Source organism: Lycorma delicatula, chromosome 1 (genome assembly GCF_047948215.1).
Source record: "Lycorma delicatula isolate Av1 chromosome 1, ASM4794821v1, whole genome shotgun sequence".
In the NCBI taxonomy this organism is placed as follows: Eukaryota; Metazoa; Arthropoda; class Insecta; order Hemiptera; family Fulgoridae; genus Lycorma; species Lycorma delicatula.
Genome location: NC_134455.1, coordinates 100,049,719 through 100,073,416, shown reverse-complemented (window position 1 = coordinate 100,073,416; position 23,698 = coordinate 100,049,719). Strand labels below are relative to the sequence as shown.

Here is a 23,698-nt window from a genome sequence, read left to right as displayed (position 1 = left end):
AAAGACAAACAAGTATGTTTTTGTAATTACTATTTTATCAATGCACTTATATAATGTTAATTTATCCATAATTTTTAATTACTGTACTAAAAAATAAAACAGGGTCTACTACTATAAGTTTTTTTTTGTGCCAACCACTTGCAATTTTTTTTTCAAAAATCTGAAATCCATAATTACTACAGTAAGTGGAATAAATTGTTGGATACGTATTTAATGATGGGCAGCCTTCCTGGAGTTACAATGGTACAAACTGTACATACTTACTTACAAGATTGTAAAACACATTATGATAATTCTGCAGCATAGCAAACCAGAACATATCTATATCACTTTGCTGGATCAGTGGAATACCACTGGTCCAATCCCAACAAAATATTTATAGACTTATTGTAAGGATGAATATATATTCACCAGCCAAATTCATCTGTCTCTATACCCCTCTTTTTATGCATCTAATATAAGAATAACACAATACATTATTATGAAAATTTATTTATAGACGTTACTGCATAGTAGTATTACCTTAGGCTAAATTTCAGAACAATTTAATGAAATCAAGTCCCTTCTTTTGGAGATCTAGCCAAAAGTATGGCTAGTAAATAAATAAAAGCTATTGATACTAATTTTATCACACTATAGATGCAATTATCACACAGAGAAGTTCTTAAATGATTACGTTGATTAATCTATTTTAACAGCAAAAATATTTGTAAAACTTGCTTATATAAAAAAATCTCATATTACCGAAAAACAAAGGTGTGTTCTTGTTCTCTGCCTTGATCATCATCCTCCACAACAACCAATGTTAATTTTTTTTTCTTAAAATCCAACTTTCCAATTTTTGGCCTGGAAACAATAATTAAAGTTAGTGCAAATGAACTTACATATAAAGTTCCAATTAATGCATAAACACTTACAAATGCAAAAAAAAAATCAAGAAAACAACATGTAATATTTAAAAAATTATCATACCACCCTACTGCAGACTACTAGGCCAAACAAATATTACAAGTTTAATCTAATACTATCTTTTTCCAGCATTTTAAATTTGGCATAATCCAATATTCTTAGTTTTTAGAAGTGGTTACACAATCTAGGCAAGCAGTTAGCATTGTTACTTATCAACAGTTCTGAAGGCTGTATCAAACTCATGTGTATACATTTTTTTAACTAGATTTGATTGTCTATATTAACACTAATCTGATCTTTGGGGTGTAAGTAAGAATACTGTTTTATGAGTAGACTGTCCGAGTCTAAAAAAAAAAAAAAAAATAAAAATAAACATTAACAGAGGAAGAGAAATTTATATATTATCTGTTCATTCTTAGAAGGAGATATGAAATAAATAAACTGTGAGTGTGGTAGTGCATGTATATACAGCACACATTATTGTATGTGATGAACTGTTGTAACTACTGTATGTTTATAAACAAAACATCGTTATTTATCACAGACTTCAAAATAACAGTACAAATTCCCTTATTTCATACTGGATATTTTTAATTTTCTTTTAATTGTAGTTCTGTGTTTTAGTACTTTTTTGATGTGTGACTGTGTGTGTATATTTGGTTATTGTGTGATTTATTTATTTATGTTCTGTGTGACTTATTTAATAATAACATTATTGTGAGATTTGATAGTGTGATTAGCCTGTATGTGTGTGTATTCAAATAGTTTATCAGTATGGCTGATAATTCAGGAACATCATTTAATAAGCACAGAAAAGGGAAACATTTGTGAAGTGGTGACAAAAAAAAATAGTTTTAAATGTATTCAATCAACTGCTGGAGAAAAATCCTACGTTGGTTAAATGGGAAACACTTCTGAATTAACTGGTGTGTCAGTTAGTAGCATTAATAGATTACAGACTGAAATAAATAGGAAAGGAAAGGTAGAAACTCCTATTCAAAATAGAAAATGTGGAAAATCTGTGCTAGGAAAATGGGAAGAATTTGACAAAAATATATTAAGATTGACTGTAAATAATTTCTTTTATCCAAATGAAATAAATACCAACCTTAAAAATATTGCTGGCTGTGATAAACTGTGACAAGTGTTTACAAAAGATTTGAACACTAGTTTATACAAATTACTGTAGTCAATGAATTTTTAATTTATTAAAAGAAATAAAAAAAAAGTGTAATTGCTTATTGAAAAGAGATCATAATTTGGCGGCGTAATTATTTAAAAAAAACAGCAAATTATAGAAAAGTGGGTAGAAATACATTTTATTTGGATAAGACGTGGGTAAATAAAGGCCACACCACTTCAAGAATTTGGTATGATATGACAGTTACATTGGTAAAAACAGCATTTCTGTCAGAATTAAGCAGGGGCCTGCAGCCTCCAAAAAATAAAGGAAAGCGATTAATTGTAGTATATATTGGCAATGAAAATGGATTTTTAGAGGGGAGATTATTCATTTTTGAATCCAAAAAATCTGGAGACTACCACAATAACATGAACAGATATTTTTGGGAAGTGGTTTGAAAAATAACTGTCATAAAAGCATTATCCGAAAATAGTGTTGTTGTAATGGACAATGCACCGTACCGTAGTGTAAAACTGGAAAGTATTCCAAACAGTTCATGGAGGAAACAAGAAATTGCTTTATGGCTACAAACAAAAAATATCCACTTTGAAGATAACAGTTTAAAAGCAGAACTCCTTGAACATGTAAAACACAATTGTAACAAATTTAATAAATTTTTAATCGATTTGGCTGAAACGAAAGGTCATACGGTGTTAAGGCTTCCAGCTTATCACTATAACCTTAATCCAAGCGTTAGTGTAGAGCTAAGTAAATGGCTATGTTGCCTGAAATAATAATACACATAAAATAAAAGGTGTTAAAATTCTGCTTGATAAAAGCGTGAACGAGGTATCAACTGATAAGTGGAAACAGTGCGTAAAGCTGTTACATAAGAAAAGAAAATGTGGGATTTAAATCATTTTCTCAATGTTGTGGTTGATAAACTAATAATTAATGTAATAATAAATAATGAGATGATTTATCATCAACGCCAACTTCTGTGAGTGATGAAGAATCAGATGCAACGGAGGGATATATTTGTTGGACACTGACAGAGAATAAGGTAATGAATTTTCTTAACATTTTGAGCTGGTAAGGTTTTGTTCAAGTTATATATTTTACCTTTTAAATTATTTTTAATAATATGGTAGTTATTGTTTGGGATATAATTACATCCCAAACAATAACTACCCTTTTCGTAGGTTTTATTATATTAAAAATTTTGTGAGGAATTAAAAAGTTATAAGTTTAGTATAAAATTTTGGAGAATTACAAAAAAATTGTAAGTTTAGTAATATTTTTTAGGAATACTGTTCCACAGCACTCCATCTGCAGTGCTTATGTGATATCTCTTTAGAATGAACAGAGAGTATAACTTCCTTTATTTTTCTGCATCTTCCATTTTCACTATTAAGTTCTGATCTACAGTTACATAATATTTCTACATTTCATTTACCTGTCTGTATTTTAATACTTTCATTGCAGTCAAAAAAGTTACAAATGCTAATTACTAAACACAATTATTTAATTCATCACAAGTATCAAACTGTAATATTACAGCAATACTGGGCATATGCAATACACAGCAGAATGAGCATAATATGCACTACTTGAATCACAAGTATTTTCAGAGCTATTTGAAGATTAATAATATTACAAAAATTTTTCTAAATTTTTAAAACTTGCTTTATACTTTTTAGTCATACTTTAAATTAAATTATTATCGTACATTACATTAGTTTAATTAATAGGTTAAATTGGATTTCAAAAGATAACATCATATATTGATATTTCTAATATATTTATAAAATATCAAACAAATTTTCAATCAAACATTTATTATACAAAGTAACAAAATAGTAAAATTTTTGCATAGTGAAGTTTTTATTTCATTTACTTAATTAACTATCACAATTTTTGATAAATGTTTATATGAGTTTTTATAAAAGATTTCTCATTTGATCCATCTGTGATAATGCATATTATTGCAAGGGTTTTCCTGTTATTTTGGAGTTGTCCAATTCTCCCATCGGATTGTTCATCTCCAATCCCAAAAACCTGGCATAGCCATTTTGCAATTTTTTACACCCTTAATTTACCCCCATACGGGTGGATGTTTGTAAAAGTAATGATGGAATATTGTATTGTCACCCGACCTTAGTAACTGTGCAAAATTTCATCACTCAATAATGTCAGGAAGTATGTTAAATTAAGGATGCAAGATTTGAGAACAAACATGAAAAAACATTGCGAGTTAAAAAAAGCAAGTAAAAGAGAAATGAAGAAAGTTTAGATTGAATTGAAAATTAAATTATCAAGTAGGTAACTTAATGAAGAGAATGAACTTGAAGATAAAAATAACAGTAGGTATTCATTGTCATTTTTACCTGAATTACAAGATCGTAAAATGCCACCAACAGTTTTATCTTGTTAAAAGCCGTCATCTACCATCCATTATGCTCAGTGCTGATAAAAGTATCAGTGAAACATGCAACCAATCTTTAATCGATCTATCAACTGCAAGTTGCATGATTTGATTTGCAAGTATATGATATGTGCTGCCAAGATTCATTAATGATTGTATCATGTATATGGTAATGTAATTTTTACAGTTAGATGAATGAGGGTATGCATTTGTTCTACATTAAAAGTCACAAAAAAGACTATATCTGGACAATTCAGGTAGGAGATTTTTTCTACCCTTCTACTGTTTGTATTTGGTCCCAGTCTATTTACTACAACAAAGGTCTGGCTGGATATCCTGACAATGGAAGTTAATAACTGTCTACAAATTTTGGGGTCACAGTACTACAAGTTCCAGAAGTACCTGACAACTATGTAATGTAGATAACTAACTAATATATTTTCTTTTTTTTTCTTACCAGCAAAATGGAGGTCAATCTAGCCACTGTACTTGCTTATTATTTTTAATTTACAAAAATTAAAAAAGTAAAGTAAATAAAAAATTGTACTTAATAAAATTAAATATACAATTAAAATTAACTTTTCTGTTGTGGCAGAAGAAGAAGGGATTAAAAGAAGGTACAGTCTATTGCTGTTATAAGGAACTTAAATTTTTTTACAGATAATTAATGTATAACAAAAAGAACAAAAATTAAATTTTTATTTTTAGAGTATTGGATAACAGACTAATTAAAAAGAAAAAAGCACAACAATAATCTGCAGACCACACAGAAATGGAAATACGAAGTCAAGCTAGATTGAACGACTTTTGATTATGTCTCAACTGATTAAAATTCAAACAGCAACTCATAGTATTTTAATACAAACAAAATAACACAAACAGTTTTTCTACCTGTTACAAGTATGGTGTGATATATTGATATACCTGCAGTAACTTCTATATCTGACAGAAAGTTAGATATGGACATAATACATTTCACTTCATAAAAATATTTGCTAATTTGACTTAAAATCCAATATTTTAGAATTTATACAGTTGAGTTAAATCCTCTGAGTTTAGGGTCTGGGACTCTGGTATATGTTACAAGCAAAGGCAAATTTTTACAAAAACAATATTTTTTTAAAGTGCCACAAAAAATACATTTCCTAAATTAAAATAGTAAATTTTGGGGATTCTGAGGGACACAATAAAATATTTTTTCTTATAAAAGACTAAAGAAAACATCATAATGGTGATCGAGAAATTCTGATATAAATAACTGAAATGATTAGACAAAAGGATACAACTAAGAACTTGAGATATTATGAAGTAATCAATCCATGAATCAACTATTTAAAGCATTAAATGTATGTAAAACTAATTAAAATTAATCATACAAGATAAAAATAATATCCATCAATATTTACCAAAAGAACAGGCCAATTTTTTGTGTTCCTTCAAAAACTAATATTCCAGTTGGTGTTAATCCTAAAGCATATTCACAGCCATCTTTACCCTATAAATAACAAATAAAAACAATCACTACATATAATATTAAATTCTATAGTTTCATATTTTACAAAGCAGGACATTTTAACTCTGAGATTATTTACTGTAAGTACAAATTTACATTCTTATTTTTACTATTAATTATAATTTTCACAACTGGGGTCTGGATACATTTTCCCTCCCATATTCAGTTGATCTGTATTGGTTAAAACCATTTGGATTTTCACTACATTCAAAACTATAAAGAAATAGTTTTGAAGGAAGACAGTAATGGTTGAATTGCAGGAAGATTCATCATTGTCATCAGTTATTATGAAGTCAGATTCTGAATCTTAATATAATATGCCCAATAGACTCATTAAATTAATCCTTAATAAAAATACAATTCAAATTTAGAATAAACAATTAAAACAAACCAAAAAGAGGCACTGCAGATGTAGAAAACCACAAATGCCAAAATAACTTGACTAAATATAAGTAACTAGCCAATATGTGTAGTGAAAACTTTAAAATTCAATTTTTCCCTGAATACTACAGTATGCACTGCATATCTAAAGCTAATTATAATGAATGAAGAGCAAATTAAAAAAAATATAGTGTCATATAGCAGACCAGCAGGTCTATGACAAAACATAGACACAGACAATGCCACAATCATCAAGATAGTGTAATGAAAAAACAAAATTAAAAAAAAGGAAATTCTCCAGAGAATGCAAATAAAAAATATAATTTTTAACATTTACCTCTCGAGTCAGAATAAATGAGAGAATAATTTTAATTATGATCAGTGGCAGCTCGTGCAAAGGCACTTTAAGTGGAACTGCAGCACCCTCTCTACTTCCACTTGATATTATCGATAATATTTAATTTGAGTCCTTTTTTCTTTAATTCTTATTTTATACTTGTAAAATATAAAATCCTTAAGCTTAATGTCAGTAACCATCCCCCCCAGTTTATGAAAAAGATACAAAAATCTTTGTATGGAACTGTGTGTTTCATAGTTCCAGCATGGTGTTTGGCTGTTGTGCACATGCACACATAGGAAGCTGCATATGAGGTTTCAAGGGGGAGAGAGCACTGCCTCTTCCGCAGTGCTGTTGGAAGGTAGTTTTTGTTTTGTTTTTTTACTCCGCGTATGTATGGAACGTTCCTTGTTCGTTCCCTTTTCTAGTTTAGTCAGAGGAAGGAATATGAAAGCGATTTAGTAGTTTTTTCTATAGTGATCAGAAGGTGGCAGAAAGCAAAGGCTCTTTGATTGCCAAATCTGTCCAAAAACACGCTGGAAGGGTGAAAGGGAAGGTGTAATTAGTAAAAAATAATCATGTATTTGTTTCTGTGTACATAGAAATTTAAAGCAGACATTTTATTAAATTACTATCTAATAATACTAAAAAATACTACCTGTATTGATATTTTATTATTTATTCAGTTAAACTGAATATAATTTTTAAGCACAATGTGCTTAAAAACCGTATACCATATTGTTGAATGGGATAAGTGTAGAATTAGACTATTATCCTGCTTCCAGCTATTTTATTTAATTTTTTTTTTGGTTCTTTTATTTTACAGAAAACTTTAATCATGACCTTGAAAAGCACTAGAAAAAAATTTTCTGGCACAGCACTTCCACAAATTTTAGTTGCGAGCTGCCACTGATGATAAAAAAAAAATTACAGATAATAACATCAAGATTTCATTTGATGATTTCTAAAGTTAAAAGAAATGAAAATGAACTAAGTGAAGAGTAAAGTCTCCAGATTCCTAATTTAAAAGTTAAAGTTATCTCCTGAACAAAAGGCTCAATTTATCATTTAGGTATAATTTATTAAATGAACTGAACTAAATAACTTCTGACAAAGAAAAGGATAAATCTGTAAATGAATTTCAGATAGAATAACTGGCTAATTAATAATTCACAACTCCACCACCATGGCAGAATGGTAGGGCTTCCGTCTTCCATCTGATAAAATCTAGGTTCAAATTCCTGGTCATGTACTACACACTTAACGAATGAAACTGTACAATATTAATATCATGAAATATTAAACATAAATATTAAACTATAATTTAGTATTATTCTGTCATTCTAAACAAAATATATAAATGCTACAAATTAAATATGAAATTTACATCATATCTTCATAATTCCAGTGCTTTTAATTTAATAAACAGCATTACCCTGAATTTCTACCAGATGTGAAGTAGCAATGTTTAAGAGCAGTATTTGCTATTATAGCAAGTATTATTCATTGATTCCCATTAATAACAGGTTTAGTGAACAGAATGATCTTGCTACAATATGAACAAATAATCTTAAATCTGGTATAATTGAAAAAACATAAATAATGTCTAAGTAATATGAGAAGTAGGATTCTTGGAATATACCAGAAACTGTTAGTAACTTTACATTATTGTTACAGGGTTCGCTTTAAATTCAAGGTATCAAATGGTTTAAATTCAAGGTATTATGTAACGTGAAGTTTACTGCATTGGTGATTTTATGCACAAGATGTTGAACAGGTTTTTAGAATTTTGAGCAACATTATGTAAGTGATTTGCTATTAAGTAGTAATCTTTGTTGCCCAGCATCACTTTTGTACTAGCATTTGAATACACACCCATCTCAGATAAATCTTCTTTCCAATTTTTATACCAGTCTACATTCACTTGTTTTACTTTCTGCCAATCTGAGAAAACTATACAGAAATCAAAAACAATTTTCATGATTACCTACTTGCAACACATGTGTTGAACTTTTCAAAATAAATATTGCTACCATTAAAATTAATGATTCTATTATTTCATTGAATATGATTATTCTGAGAAATCTATTTATTTATTTATACTCTAACAACAGACTTATGTCTACTTTCAGTTACCGATGAATGATAAATGAATTTTGTAACGTGTGAAAAATGCTATGCCTGACCAGGGTTTGAACCTGGGACCTCTGAATAAAAGTCTGAGATGCTACTATTCTGCCAAACTGAAGGAGTACTGTTGGAAAACACATGAAATATTTTTTTAATCTTATTACATGATATAATGCATAATTATCTATAACTTGACGTTAAATGTAGTACAACTACATGAGCTATAAAACTGTATGAGCAAGCATTAGGTCTGTATTATATTGTAAACATACTGGGTGATCATTTGAAAACTTAATACATTTATTAATCAAAAGTTATCAATCCCATCGTATATCTGTTTGCAGGCATTCTTGAGAGGAACCTTTTTAAAATTATTTTCTAAGGAGTGGAACCCACTGTTCTCTGCTACACCTACCCCAACTCAAATATCTTAAATGGCAATGTCAACATTTAATTACATTAACTGACAACTCAAAAAAAATAATGAATTTCGCTGAAAAGAAAATAAAAATCCGCCCATTCCTTCGTTCAATAGGTGTGAAAAACAATTTGGGGTAGTACTTTTTTAAATTTCAGTTAAAAAAAAAAAAGATAACTATAAAATTACACGATATTACTTAAACTATTTGACATAATCTGTGGATTAAAAATGTGAAAATAATTTTTTTAAATTACCAACACAAAAAAATTTCATCCTTAAATGTTTTCTAAATTTTCAAAGGTTGACAACTTATTTTTTTTAATATGAGACAATATAACTTGTGACACCTCATTGGAAGACCCTTTAAATTACAAGTAATTTGGTACAAATAAGATAAAAATTGGTTCACTGGTATTGAAGTTATGATTAAAAATGTGGTTTTTTAGTTTATGTTAATGAGTGTTATATTATATTATATTAACAGTGTTAATGACCCTAAGCATTAGGTCTGAAATTGTCTGTTCTTGATAAAAATATGGATTTTAGGTTTCTCCAGCATAGAAAAAATGTACCAGTAAACACAGCATTATAACACCAGTTCAAGAAGAAAAAACAGTTATAAGGTACCTATTTCTTTGCTGGTAACAAGTTGAAAAATTGATTGAAGCTTTATATTTTGATTAGCAATTACTTATAAATTAGTTTTTATTTAATTATTTAATCATTAAGTTTATTTGGTAACACTAATACCTTTGGAATAATAAAAGTAGTAACTTTTCAAATGATCAGTCAGTATATTACTAAACATTGAGATTATAAAACTACATATCTTCCACAATAGTGCTGTTAAAACATGTGGTTCAATAAAAAAATATTTATACCTACTGAAAGCCAAAATAACAACTTAAAAAATAAGGTTTCCATATACTAAAACCATAAAATTAAAAAATCCTTTTATGATGCTTAAAATTTAAACAAATTAAATTCCGTTCCTAAATAGATATTAACACTAATACTTAATAAATTTGTTTTAGAGTTAATAGAAATCAAGTATTATAATTATATACTAGGAACAGAGGTAAAAAATGGGATAGTATTTATGCACAACCTTCTATAATTTCCACATGCTTTCTTCAATAAATTGAAAATTTATAATAATAATAATACCAAAAAGGACACACGTATTAACACCATAAAAAAATTTTCAATTTGTGTTCAAAACAATTTTTCCTTCCATAGTGTATACTATAGTGCACTGCAGAGAAACTTTCTAACTGCATTTTACTATGTTTTAAGATCTGACAATCTACTAAATAGATATGCTTATTTAGTTTAGTTCAATTCTTGAATTTCTGAGTATAATGAAAAACTTGCATCAGTTTTTATGTTATTATTATTATAGAGAAAGAGCCTTCTGTCATTCCTTAAAACAATATTCTTCTGTTCCACACTTATTTAAATTACAACAATATGCTTATGTAACAGTACTCCATTAACATGTAAACAATTTATATATACAAGAATGTGTGCCTGTGCGTGCATGCACACACACACGCACACACACACACACATACACACATACACACACACACACACACACACACACACACACACACACACACACACACACACACACTCACACTCACAATTTCTTTCTTTTCAGCAACAGCTATGCATTTTTTGGGGAGATGATAATATTAAAATGATGCCAGTCTCTTCATAGGAATTGTATCTAAGACGAGTCAAATGAAATGACAAGTATCCTTTCTGTTACACCAACTGGTTAAGTAATAAGATAAAAATTTAACTGATATAGAAATTTCTATTTAATTTTAATTCTAAGTAATGTTTTCCACATTTATTAAAATGTATTGGGTAAATATAAATATATATACACACACACATATCTCTATTTATTCAGTTTTGTTTTAGCATTATGTACAGGCCAATACAGTATTATTTATCATCAATATTGGTATACACAAAATTTTTGTAATATGATTATTATACATGGTTTTATATACAGTAAAAAGTATCAAATAATAATTATCAATGATTTTCTTACAAGCACAATATGATTATCTACACCATACATCTCCAACCACTTTGCCTTATTCAAATAATTCATCTCAGCTTGAGCAGGTGTAAGCCCTCTGAAAAGCAAAATTAAAAACTTAAAGTTAAAAAAAGTGTCACAAAATTATTATTATTATTATTATTGTACAGAGTATGGCAGAACCAATTAAACAGTTTTGAGAAGTTATAAAAAAGTAATGGGGCTGTATAAAGAAAAAAAGTTTTTATTTTCTAAATTAGCAGTACATACATACCATTTAATAATCATTAAGTTTTGAAAATAATGTCCTCAAAGTGGCAGCTGTTAGCAGTAACACACTGTTGGAGATAATCTCTGAAGCTTTGTACAGCTTGTTCCCACATATCGCAGGGTATGACGTTAACTTCTTCAATAATCCACTCCTTTAGTTCTGGTAGGGTATGAGGGTGATGTTTAAACACCTTTCCTTCAGTTATCCCCATATAAAGAAATCACAAATGCTCAAATGGGTAACCATGCAGGCCACCCCACATCACTTCTCAGAGACCAGATGTCTCTGTGAGGAAAAATTTCTCTTAAAACATTGAGTGAATTTCAGGCTGTGAGTTTTAGTTCCATCCTGTTGGAATCACAAGTCTCCCAATCCCTCTTCTTCAACAATCTCTTTCATTCTGGGCTGCAGAAAATTTAACAACATAATGTTTAGAATTCACAGTCACACACAGTCATGCTGTCCTCCTCAAAAAACTACAGGCCAAACTGTAATACGTCACACCAGACCATTAGTTTAGGGGAATGTCTTTCATGAATAATTTGGCAGTTATTTTCAGCCCTGTAGCAAAAATTTTGCTTATTCACAGTCCCACTGAAATGAAAATGTGCCTCATCACTACTGAAGAAGGCTGCCTTGGGATTAATCTGTGCAACTATTTGCTCACACTGATTTTGGCAGTTGGATTCAATTCTTAAGACATCATTATTTTGAAGGGTTGGAAATTCAAATTAAAATGCAGAATCCTTCTCAAGCTGTGGTCTGACATCCCCAAGGCAAAACAGCTTGCCTCTGAGCAGAACATCTTGCCAATTACTTGATCACTGCTCTTACCAGCTGTACATTTTCTGGTGTTCTGATGGACCTGCCTCACCTATGTGAACCTCATCTTAGTGTGCTACCAGTTTCCTCCAACTGCCTAACCCAGGGCCAAATTGTGTTTGTGTTAGGAAAGGTAATGTTGTGCAGAATGTTGAACCGTCACTGAAACTCTCTTTGCATTATGATCACAGATCGCTTATTTTCAAAGTATGTGTGCATGGCAAAACCACAATGTGCTCCAGTCCAAATGATGTTGGTTACTGAAATGGGGTCACTGATGTAACAGAGGGAGGCCATGTGCACCTGCTTACCCCCACCAACGCTGGAGTGTTGATCCCTACTAGCTGCTTAGTTGGTTCTGCTGCACCCTGAATACTCAATATTCTCTCATTTTCTAATACAAAGATTCAATTAAAAGGTAGATATAAAAAGGGCACTATTCTGATGCTTACCATAATGAAATACAAATTTTCTTTATACATGTGTAAGGCAATAAAATATAATCAGACTTTTGAAAAAAAAAAGTTAAAATCAATTACTTCATAAACATATCAATATTTGCTTCATAGCGATGGTCATGGCATATTGATTCATGAAAATCACTGGTGATATTTGCTTCATACACATGTTTGTGCTGTATCCAAATATTAGACAGATTTCATAAGAAAGCTACCTACTGTAATGGGTACAATGATTGGACTTCCGAAAAATTTGGACATATCTTTAATTTTCATATCCCCAGACCCCAAAACCACCTCAGTCCAAAAGTTTATATATACATATAAAGGGTCCGCCACGGGAAACGGACGTTCTTTAAGTTGGTATTACGCATCCGGTAGGAGTTGGAGAGGGGAGCCAAGGCCGGCGCGTCACTCGTCTGACCTTGCAGTTTATGCTTGTTCATTGTTTAGTTGCCATCATGCCTCTTTGGAATGTAGAGCATCGCGTTTTCGTGTATGACAGTTTTGTGCGGAGCGGCGGATCAGTTACGGAAGTTCAACGTCTCTTTCGTCGAAGGTTTAACGTTCCTCGGCATGGAGATATACCGAGCCAGAACACCATTTTGCGATGGGTTAATGCCCTTTGTAGTGGAGGTAGTCTAATGAAAAGGCACCCACCGGGACCACGTCGCACAGTTCGAACTCCGGAGAACGTGGAACGTGTAAGACAGGCTGTTTTAACTAGTCCAAGACGTTCAGTTTGTAGGCATTCTGCAGCATTACGAATATCCAATAGTTCAGTGCAGCGAATTGTACACCGAGATTTAGGTTTTCACCCTTATAAAATGTCAGTTGTGCACAAGTTAACAGAGGGCGACTACCCACAACGTGCAGCTTTTGCTGAAGCGATGCTCCAAATTTTGGAAGATGAGCCCAATGCGATTTTGATAATGAGCGACGAGGCTCATTTTCATCTCAATGGTGTTGTGAATCGTCAAAACTTCTGATACTGGGCCTGTGAAAATCCACGCATTTTACATGAATTACCATTACACAGCCCCAAAGTTACGGTGTGGTGTGGCGTCGGGAAATTTGGTATCGTGGGGCCCTACTTTTTTTAGGAAAACGGGAACACTGTAACCGTAACAGCTGATCGTTACGTAAATATGGTGAAAACATTCTTGAAACCTTAGCTGAGACGACGACGAATCAATCTGCCAGATGTTTATTTTCACAACAGGGTGGTGCTGCGGCCCATACTGCCAGAGTGTCGATGGCTGCTGTTAGACAAATGTTCCCTAATCGCGTTATCTCCAGAGTCGGTGATCTGCATTGGCCCCCTCGCTCACCAGACCTTTCGGTGTGTGATTTTTTCTTGTGGGGGTATTTAAAGTCTTTGGTGTATGAAACCAAACCTCGTACATTGGCCGAACTGCGACAAGCGATAGAGCAGAACATCGCTCAGATCGATCGTCAACTATTGGAGAGAGTGGAGGCTAACTTCAGAGAGCGTCTTCCACATTTGTCAGCGTGAAAATGGACACCATCTTAACGATATTATTTTTCGTACATAGGTAAGTCAAACTGTATATTCTCAGAAACTTATTTCTGCCAATAAATTATTTTTTAACCTTAAAATAGTGGAGTGTCGTTAATTTGTAAAACGTCCGTTTCCCGTGGCGGACCCTTTATTTTACTTACTTGTGGACACGATAACTGCCGTAATTTTGCGCCAATCACTTTCAAAATTGATACATAAAATATAACAACCCAAAATCTCATTCGATTTTGTTATGGGTAAAATCAAACCATCAGGGTGGAATGGGGGGTTCAAAAAAAATATATATCACTATAACTTTCTTATTAAGTAAAATATCAAATTTGTTTAAAATTCCTATTATTCTTTAGATAAGAGCCTAAAACATATCTAAGTAAAGTTTTTGGATATCACCAACCATTGGCAAAGAAATTGGAAAAAATGGGGTTTTGAAGAAAAAAAATCATACCTCCCTTAATAGGCACAATATTGAATTGGTTTAAAGTGGTCGTTAGTACTCTAAACATTACTTAAAACTTTTGTCTGAAACAATTACTGATATGACCACCAATCCTTACGGCAAAGGTTGACCAAAATATTGTCAGAATTGTAAGAAGAGGCTTTTCATATGCTAAACATGTGAAACTTGTTTACATATGAAACCATTGTCATATTGAGTGAATTTGAAGTGAACGTATTTAAACTGCCATGACTTAGTACTAGTACTGTGCATTTTTTAATTTTTGAAAGTGACAATATTTAATGTGGGTAATGTAGGCCTATTGTTGTTGTTATATTGTTGTTGTTATTACTGTTCTTATATTTATACATGTATTTAAATAAAACTTTCTTTCTAAATAAAACATTGTCTTTTTTTTATCAATACAAAGAGTCAAACCTAGAATCTTCCACTAATCCTCAAATACGTGTGTTGTCAAGCAGTTCAGGAAAATCATAAGGAAGTCTTGATAAATTTAGCAATAGCTTGTAGTCTAATGAGAAAAAATAAGGAAAGTCATGTTTGATACGAGCTCATACAATCTGAGTTCGCCTTCCCCTATTTTGCCCTGCTGAAATCTACCTCAGCCTTCTGGCATGGAGAAAGGAATTTTTTTTATAGGACATGTCTCAGAATTTTTTTATTATACCTTGTTAAATTTAGATCTATTACTGCAAATCATAAGTGAATCAGCTACCAGCAATAAAAAGTTTAGAATAGCTCTGAATTAAGATGATAAAGTAGTCCAGTTTCCCAAAGGGCTTGCAGGCCTATAATTTAAATGTCTCCTTACTCTTTCTTTCTAGAATAAGTACACTGCTAGAAATGCGTTGGCTCTTGTGACGTAATGTAACAGTATTATACATTCTTCCTTATTCAACTGTCAATATTAATAAACTGAATCTTTATAATAAAGTCACATTTCTGGTGCAGAAAGTGGATTATTTTATTTTACTTTTTCATACATTTTAAATGTTAATAAGAACTAAGATCATTAACCAATAATAAGTGTATTCAATATTCAGTGAAACTGAACCAACTGTCAATGGGGGAACATTAAAAGTAGATTTAGCGAATGAAATGATATCTCTCAATTTCAATCAGGGTGCTACTACCTGAAACATTTCAAGTAATAAATAATGGCAAAAGCATCATGTTACATGGGATGCAGTTTACCCTTATCTGAGAATTATCCTATATTAATTGATAAAACAAGTTCTGTGAACTGTAAAGAAACTTTTTGTAAGTTTAATGAAGAGTGAACATTTTTTCCACAATAGAAGACTGTTAAACTAGAAAGTACTTTACATCAATATACAGTGACAAATATTAACTAATTTCAATTGCTTCTGTCAATGAAACAACAAAGGCCGTATTCCTATAGTCCTTATATTTTATCTATAATTTTCCTTATATTTTAGCTAAATGAAACTTCATGTAAAATACTATTTCTATCATATATTATTACATTTCTGCCAGCTCAATAACTTTTAACTGTACAGTTGGCAACACTGCTAGATTGTTAAAAAAGATGCTTGTTGATCTTTATACAAGTAATTTTGTTTGTGAAAATAAATGTTAAATATTTCTAAAAAGTAACAAAGGTGATTCTCAAGTTTAATTTTAATGAACAGTGAGACTAGAATGAATAAAAAATTAAATATATAGAACTATAACCTCAAAAGCAACAGCTTTAGTTTTTTGTTGTTACTGTTTTGTAAGAATCATAAAACATTACCTCATTTTTTTCACAAAAACAATCTCTACAAAACATGCATCTTTTTATATTTTGAATTAAATTTTTTATTTAGAGTAGCAGGAGTAATCTTATTTATAATTTCTTAAACAAAGTACAAGTTCCAAAAACCTTAATTAATTCTGAAGAATTTGGTATAAATGTCATGCGAGTAATTATTGTATAGCATAAAATATAGGAAATTAAAAGTGTTGCAGAAGATGAGACAAAAGTAGACCCGAACCTATAAAAATGTATAACAATTACTTGAAGGGTTAATTTTTTCTATCTATTGCCTTTTATCACCTGATTAAATTGAAAATTTCATTCAATATATACATAATATCACTAAAACTGAAGAAATACGAGCATAAATTAGTGTTACTTTTTATTTCATAAATTCCTGAATATTTTTATTATTTTTTAATATATTTTTACGTAATTTTTGTTTTAATATGAACTAATAGTTTTATTATTTTTTAATATATTTTTAATAATTTTTGTTTTAATATGAACTAATGTTTTTAAGTCAATATTATAAACATAAGATTATATTTTTAAGCAAACAATTATGGAACTCCTATATCACAATGCAGAAAAAATGTTACAAACTTACCTGCACTTTTGGTATTCTTCCAGGACTTGTATTTCCATCTCCTCTGTCTGATTAGGAACAAACCGAAATTCCGAAATAACAGCTGGTGTATGATAACCCTCTTCATAGTCACCTAATTCAGCTACAGATATGAAAAAGTAATTATTATTCACAGAACTACAATGTGACATAACATATATTCGCTATAATAATAAAAAATTAAAAGAATGTTAATGTTAGCAATATATTATCAGCCTAAAAAAATATGGATAAGAAAACTAAGTTACAAGTATTAATAAGTGAATTAATTTTATTCTAATATCCAGTAAATTTAATAAATGAATATGGTATATCATATAAAAAAAGAGGCAGAGTAAATCCATATAATATGGCAAACTTTAATTTTTAATAAATTGACAGTAGTACAGCACAGGGATTGCTGAACATCACTAAACCTATTAATATCTAAGTACCAGGTGAACAAAAAAGAATATTGGAGTTTTAATTTGTTATAATATCTTTTGAATGATACAATGTTGATTAAGGCTAGAGCAAAAAGACAGTTTTAGTTGGACACATGTCTGTAAACTGATTCATTATCTTTCCACTTCACAATGTGACTCCCTGAACAGAAAGCCTTCTGTTTTTGCAGTTTGCTAAATGTGAATCAATCTGTAGTTAAAGAATATCATGCATTAAATAGAAAGTTCCAAGTAACAATACATTAGTCAATGACATAATCAGTTTAAAACAACTGGAAATTTTTGTAAAAGAAAGAGTATGGAACAACTGAGGGTGTCTGAAGAAAATGTTGAACATGTCAGTTTTCTAACATAATCCTAAAAATATTAGAAAGGCCAGACGTGAACTAGCAATGCTTGTGATAATGTAGAATGCTTTAAGTAAATGTTTACATGCATATCCACACTGTTTACAACCGTTATGCACATAATGTCCATATCTGGGAGATCAGAAAATCCCCAAAATTTAACAATGGGAAAACTCCCCAAAATTAAATGTTTTCAGTTCAATATTCCAATGGGCTGTTCTTTTTTGCTGAAGCAAGTGTAGTAGGAGTTACTTATTTGGATAATCTGCTTATACGGCTCATTCCTCAACTGCAAGATGAACCAGAGAATTTTATTTGGCAAAAAGATGGTCTACCTCCTTCCTGGCATAACTATGCTACAAGTTAAGTTAGGTTTTCTCCCACTGCTGCATTGGTTGGCATGGACTCGATGACAGATCTTGTTTGGAGTGGCCTCCAAGGTGATCTGCATTTCCTTTGGGTTTTCATAAAGGATCTTGTGTATGTGACTCGGCTACCTACTGATGTATCTAATTTGATGCACAGGATTGAAGCAGCTGTCACTTCCATTATTCCAGACATGCCGATTAAAGTACTGGATGAACTCTCCTATTACTTGAATGAGTGCTTTGCGAGAAAAGATGCTCACATTAAACACTTATCGAGAAATATTTGTAAAAAAAAAAACTGATGTATACATTAATTATAATTATGTTTTTTCAAGCAATAATAAAACCATAATTAGTTAACTTCCAAAAACTATTTTAAAAAAAAAAAAAAAAACTTGATGAATATTTTGACTATTAATCAACATCACCACGTAAAGAGCAATTAGATACGATTTTTTTTTACAAAAATATAAAACCAAAATTAAAAACAAAAGAAATATTGACAATAAGAAACTATATTAATAACTAATGCTTATGAAAGGCTAACAAATAACTATCATTGTTTTAATCAAATTAATTATTATAAAATTTTACAAATATAGGTAGAAGAAATATTTTTGATCCAAAAACTATGGCAGAGTTTAGTAAAATTTTTTACTCATAAAGATATCATTACACTTTATATAAAAAAAAGGAAACAGCCACTATAGACCACTACATCAAACTTACACTGCAATGCCAATGCAGTTAATTCAATTGCTGTACTTTCAGGACATTCAAGTCTTCCTTCAAGTATATCCAGTTTTAACTGTAGGAAAAACTGATACCTTGTTAATTCTTCTCGAAGAAGATTTGGTTCAGATGAGTAGAATTTCACTTTTAATCTGAGCGTATATGGTGGACCAACTGTAAAATAATTTTAAAAAAACAAACTTAATATACATCACCCATAAACAGCAAGATATAATGTCAAAGGAAGTAAGAAAAAATAATTCTATAACAATTAATTAAATTTTTTACAATTAAATTATCCTGCAATTGCAGGATAAAAGGTGTTTCCTCAATCTGCATCATTATATAATCTAACAAACTATCAGCACAAATTTTAATAAGGAATAATGAGAGAAAAATAAAGTAAATGTTACAATAAAACAGAAAAAATGGCCATAAAAATGAATTAAAACTTTCAACTTCTATGCTAAATTAAAAACTTTAAATTTCTGTGCCATAATATCAATATTATCTTATCCAGATATGTTAATGTTACAGTTTATTTAGTCTATAGCAATTTCAACTTGCTGAATTGGACTCTAAATAATGATATGTACACAATGAAAATGCATCTCCCCAGTTGATCTACACATCTTACTTTTTTGAATATTATGGTAAATTAATACTATTAAATCACTACTAGTACTAGGACAAAGAAATAGTAAGAATAGTAAATAGGAAAAGATTAAAGCAAATTTATAAAATTAAAAATGTTAATGGTTGATACTTGGACTTGAATCTATCTAATTTTGAGCCACTTTTAAGTATTAGCAGGTTTTAATGATCCTTTTGTTCTATTGACAAATATTATCTTCCTTTACCTGTCAAATTAAGATGTACTTTAACAAACTGAAAATTGGAACTTGTTTATGGAAGATTAAAATTTTACAAGGCCAATTATTTTGGTATGTACTGTTGTTACCTCAACAATACTGGTTAGTTTTGACTGATCCATGATTCCAACATAATGACTGTGTGGAGAGCTTGATGAAATTTTACATAAAGGTATTGATATCTATAACCAAAATGAATATATAAGTAACGGTTTTTTTTTCTGTTTAGCCTCCAGAATCACCGTAAGGTATTACTCAGAGGATGATATGTATGAATGTAATTGAAGTGTAGTCTTGTACAGTTTCATGTCGACCATTCCTGTGGTTAATTGAAACCCAACCACCAAAGAACTCCGGTATCTACAATCTAGTATTCAAATCCACATAAAAGTAACTGGCTTTACTAGGATTTGAACTTTAGAACTCATGACATTGTTGATACCTATGTTCACATTGGTCAAATAAAGATAAACTATTTTTGATTCTTGGTCCTAAACTGAATTAAAAAAACTAGTTCTACAATGGACTATGGAATTTTCTGTGAACTGAATGAGAGGTAAAAGATTATCGATTTTTGATTACAAATTTTTCTATTTCTACAACTTAACAATCTACCGTGAGTAATCCTTTTAAACTTTAGAATTTTAATAAAAAGAACAAATGCTGTAATAGTTTGCCTTCAGAAATGTATAGTGTTTGTTCTGGAAGTTGGGATACGGCTGTTTTTTTGGCTGGTAATTATACTATTAGCAAGAATAAAGTGAAATATACGAGGTGCGACAATAAAGTAATGAGACTGATTTTTCTTTGCAAGATGTGGCAACCCTGCAGCTTGCGTAGGCACACCATCTTTGACCTTGGTCTATAAGCTACTTCTAGTCCAAGCGGCACATTGATGCAACTGCTCAGTCGTGAGTTGTGCTGTAATAAGTGAACACGTGTTTGTGTCTCTCGTCACAGAAATGAAACCACAAAATATTGCGCAACGGTATGCCATTTCTTTTTGCTTTAACTTGGGTAAAAACGCGACGACAACTTATGACAAGCTTCAGAAGGCTTTTGGAGAGGAGGTTATGTCAAGAGGAGGTTGGTTGTTTGGTGGCATAAAATTTTTAGTGAAGGCAGAACGAATGTTGAAGATGAAGACCGCAGTGGACGACCATCAACCTCACGGACAGATGTCAACTTGACCAGGGTACGTGAAATCGTACGATCTGATCGAAGATTATCCGTGAAAATGATTGCAGAAGAACTCAACATCAATCGAGAAATGGTTCGTCTAATATTAACCGAAGATCTTGGTATGAGAAAGATTTGTGCAAAAATGGTCCCCAAAAATCTCACACAACAATAGCGAGAAACACGGAAAAATGTGGCAGCCGATCTGTTAGAGCAAACGGAAATCAATCCAGATTTGTTGAGCCGTGTTATCACTGGTGATGAAGGTTGGTTTTTTCAATACGATCCAGAGACAAAACGCCAAAGTTTGCAATCGTGCTCAAAGGGATCACCCAGACCAAAAAAAGCTTGCATGTCAAAGTCAAAAGTGAAATGCATGCTTGTGTGCTTCTTTGATTCCAAGGGAATTGTTCATAAAGAGTGGGTGCCTCCTGGACAAACAGTTAACCAATATTTCTACAAAGAAATTTTAGAAAGACTTTGTAAACGAGTTCTTCGTGTCCGTGCCAACATTGGTGATAATTGGATTCTGCATTACGATAATGCACCATCCCATACTACTCTGTTAGTACAGCAATTTTTAACCTCAAAACAAATTTCAGTACTAACACAGCCACCTTACTCACCAGATATCGCTCCGTGCGACTTTTTTTTATTTCCAAGAGTTAAAATGGCGGTCAAGGGACACCATTTTCAAACAACACAAGATGTCCAAAAAGCTGTGATGAGGGTCTTGGAGGATATTACAGAAGATGAGTTCCAGAAATGTTACCATCAATGGCAGAAGCGCTGGAATAAGTGTGTGCAATCAGAGGGGAACTACTTTGAAGGAGACAACACTAAACATGACTAAAACAGTAAGCAACATTTTTTTTTACATCAGTCTCATTACTTTATTGTCGCACCCCGTACATATACTACTAGTCTAAAACACTGAAATTAACATTAATGTATTACTGTTTGATGTGGTTAATGTGCACGTAAAAATGGAAAAACTCAAGAAAAGGTGGTTATCTGTTGGTCCAAAAGGTAATCTGGTTGTATTAGTAATTAAAACACTGCTGATATGCTCTTTCAGTACCACTCAACATGATTTTCAACAAGTAATTAATTCAGGTTGCTTTAAAAATAGTGAAAAAACTGATAAAATTGTGCAAGTTTTTAAGAATGGCGCTAAGAAAGATGTTTAAAATCATTGTCCTAATCTCACAGATATCTAAGTTTTTTAGTATATGATATAGTCAATCCTAAAAAGTAATAGTATTAAAAAACAAACTGGCTTGGTTTTTTTTATAAACTCTTACCAACCTATTGTCATAGGAACAACTTATAATAGATCATTTAATTTTTGGATGCATCTTCTGGTTGTCCTACGTGGTTGGTCATCTGTCCTCTTCTATTCTTTGCAATTATAAATGGTGTATGTAGCACATTTAATTCTAACATTTCTTACAGGTTATTCATCAACGATATAGAATTTTTAATATTCATTAAGAATAGTTTAGATTGTGAAATTTTACAACAGAATTTAATTAAATTTATCAAGTGGTGTAAAATAAATGATCATGAAGTTACTGCTAAGAAATAAAATGTCTTTCAGTAGAAAAAAAGAACCTAATGGCTTTCAATTATTGCATTATGGACAATGAATTAAAGCAAGTAAGAGCTGTCAAGTATCTTTGAGAATATTTTGATAACAAGCTAAAATTTAATATTCATATAAATAACGTTTGTAGTAAAATAAATATGTTTTCTGACTTTATGGTTTATTAAATAAAATTCCACTGATTTTAAGGCATAATTAAACTATTGCACTTAACATCTGTATGTCCTATCACTGAATCAAGACTCCCTGTTTGATAATCAAGTGAATGTTAAAAAAAAAGAAGAAATGGGTATTATTTATAGTAACGGTATAACTTCTTATGAAAGATACCAACTTTTTTATCATCTTAATTTGCGATAAAACATAGAACTTTGTGAAGTTTAAGCTTATTTCATAATTTAAGACCAGTAAACTTTTGGAAATAAGAGATTTGCAAGATATCAATAAATAATTTTATTGTTAGACAAATCAAAATTAAAAATTTTGAAAAAGGAATTAAAGAAGTTTTTAAGATAATTTTACTTAATGTTGGAGTATTCAAGAGTGGAAGGAAATCATAATTCTCTTTTGTATGCTGGATATCCAGCTGATCCTGCAAAAATATTTTAGAGATACTGATCAAATAATTCAACTTTCATGATGATCTAATCCAGGTGCAGGCTGGGATTTTATTGATTTAAGGAACTGGTAATGTCCAAGATAAGCTCAAAAAGCAACTGGAATGAATTTATTTTAAAAATTGCTAGTTACAATTTTGTAAACAAACTGCCTGCAAAACCTTTTAAAAATTCACATACATAATCCAACACTGTTCAATTATTCAAAACATTTAAAAAAATTATCTTTGGAAATATCATAACATCACCCTCATTACATTAAGTCTAACTTTTAAAAATAAGAAACCTTTTTTGCTAAGGT

General features: G+C 30.8%; 1 protein-coding gene across 4 annotated transcripts in view; it reads right to left on the bottom strand.

Moving 5' to 3' along the window:
* yrt (erythrocyte membrane protein band 4.1-like yurt) overlaps positions 1–23,698 on the bottom strand; it is a 213,570-nt gene that overhangs the window by 58,173 nt on the left and 131,699 nt on the right. For 3 of the 4 annotated variants that reach the window (XM_075358187.1, XM_075358195.1, XM_075358204.1), the window contains exons 4-8: positions 19,121–19,297; positions 17,216–17,336; positions 11,305–11,392; positions 5,864–5,952; positions 745–846 (exon numbers count right to left, since the gene is read on the bottom strand). In XM_075358187.1, the coding sequence (XP_075214302.1) occupies positions 745–846; positions 5,864–5,952; positions 11,305–11,392; positions 17,216–17,336; positions 19,121–19,297 (577 nt within the window). The remainder of the gene's footprint in view (positions 1–744; positions 847–5,863; positions 5,953–11,304; positions 11,393–17,215; positions 17,337–19,120; positions 19,298–23,698) is intronic. The other variant, XM_075358213.1, reaches the window with a different exon arrangement.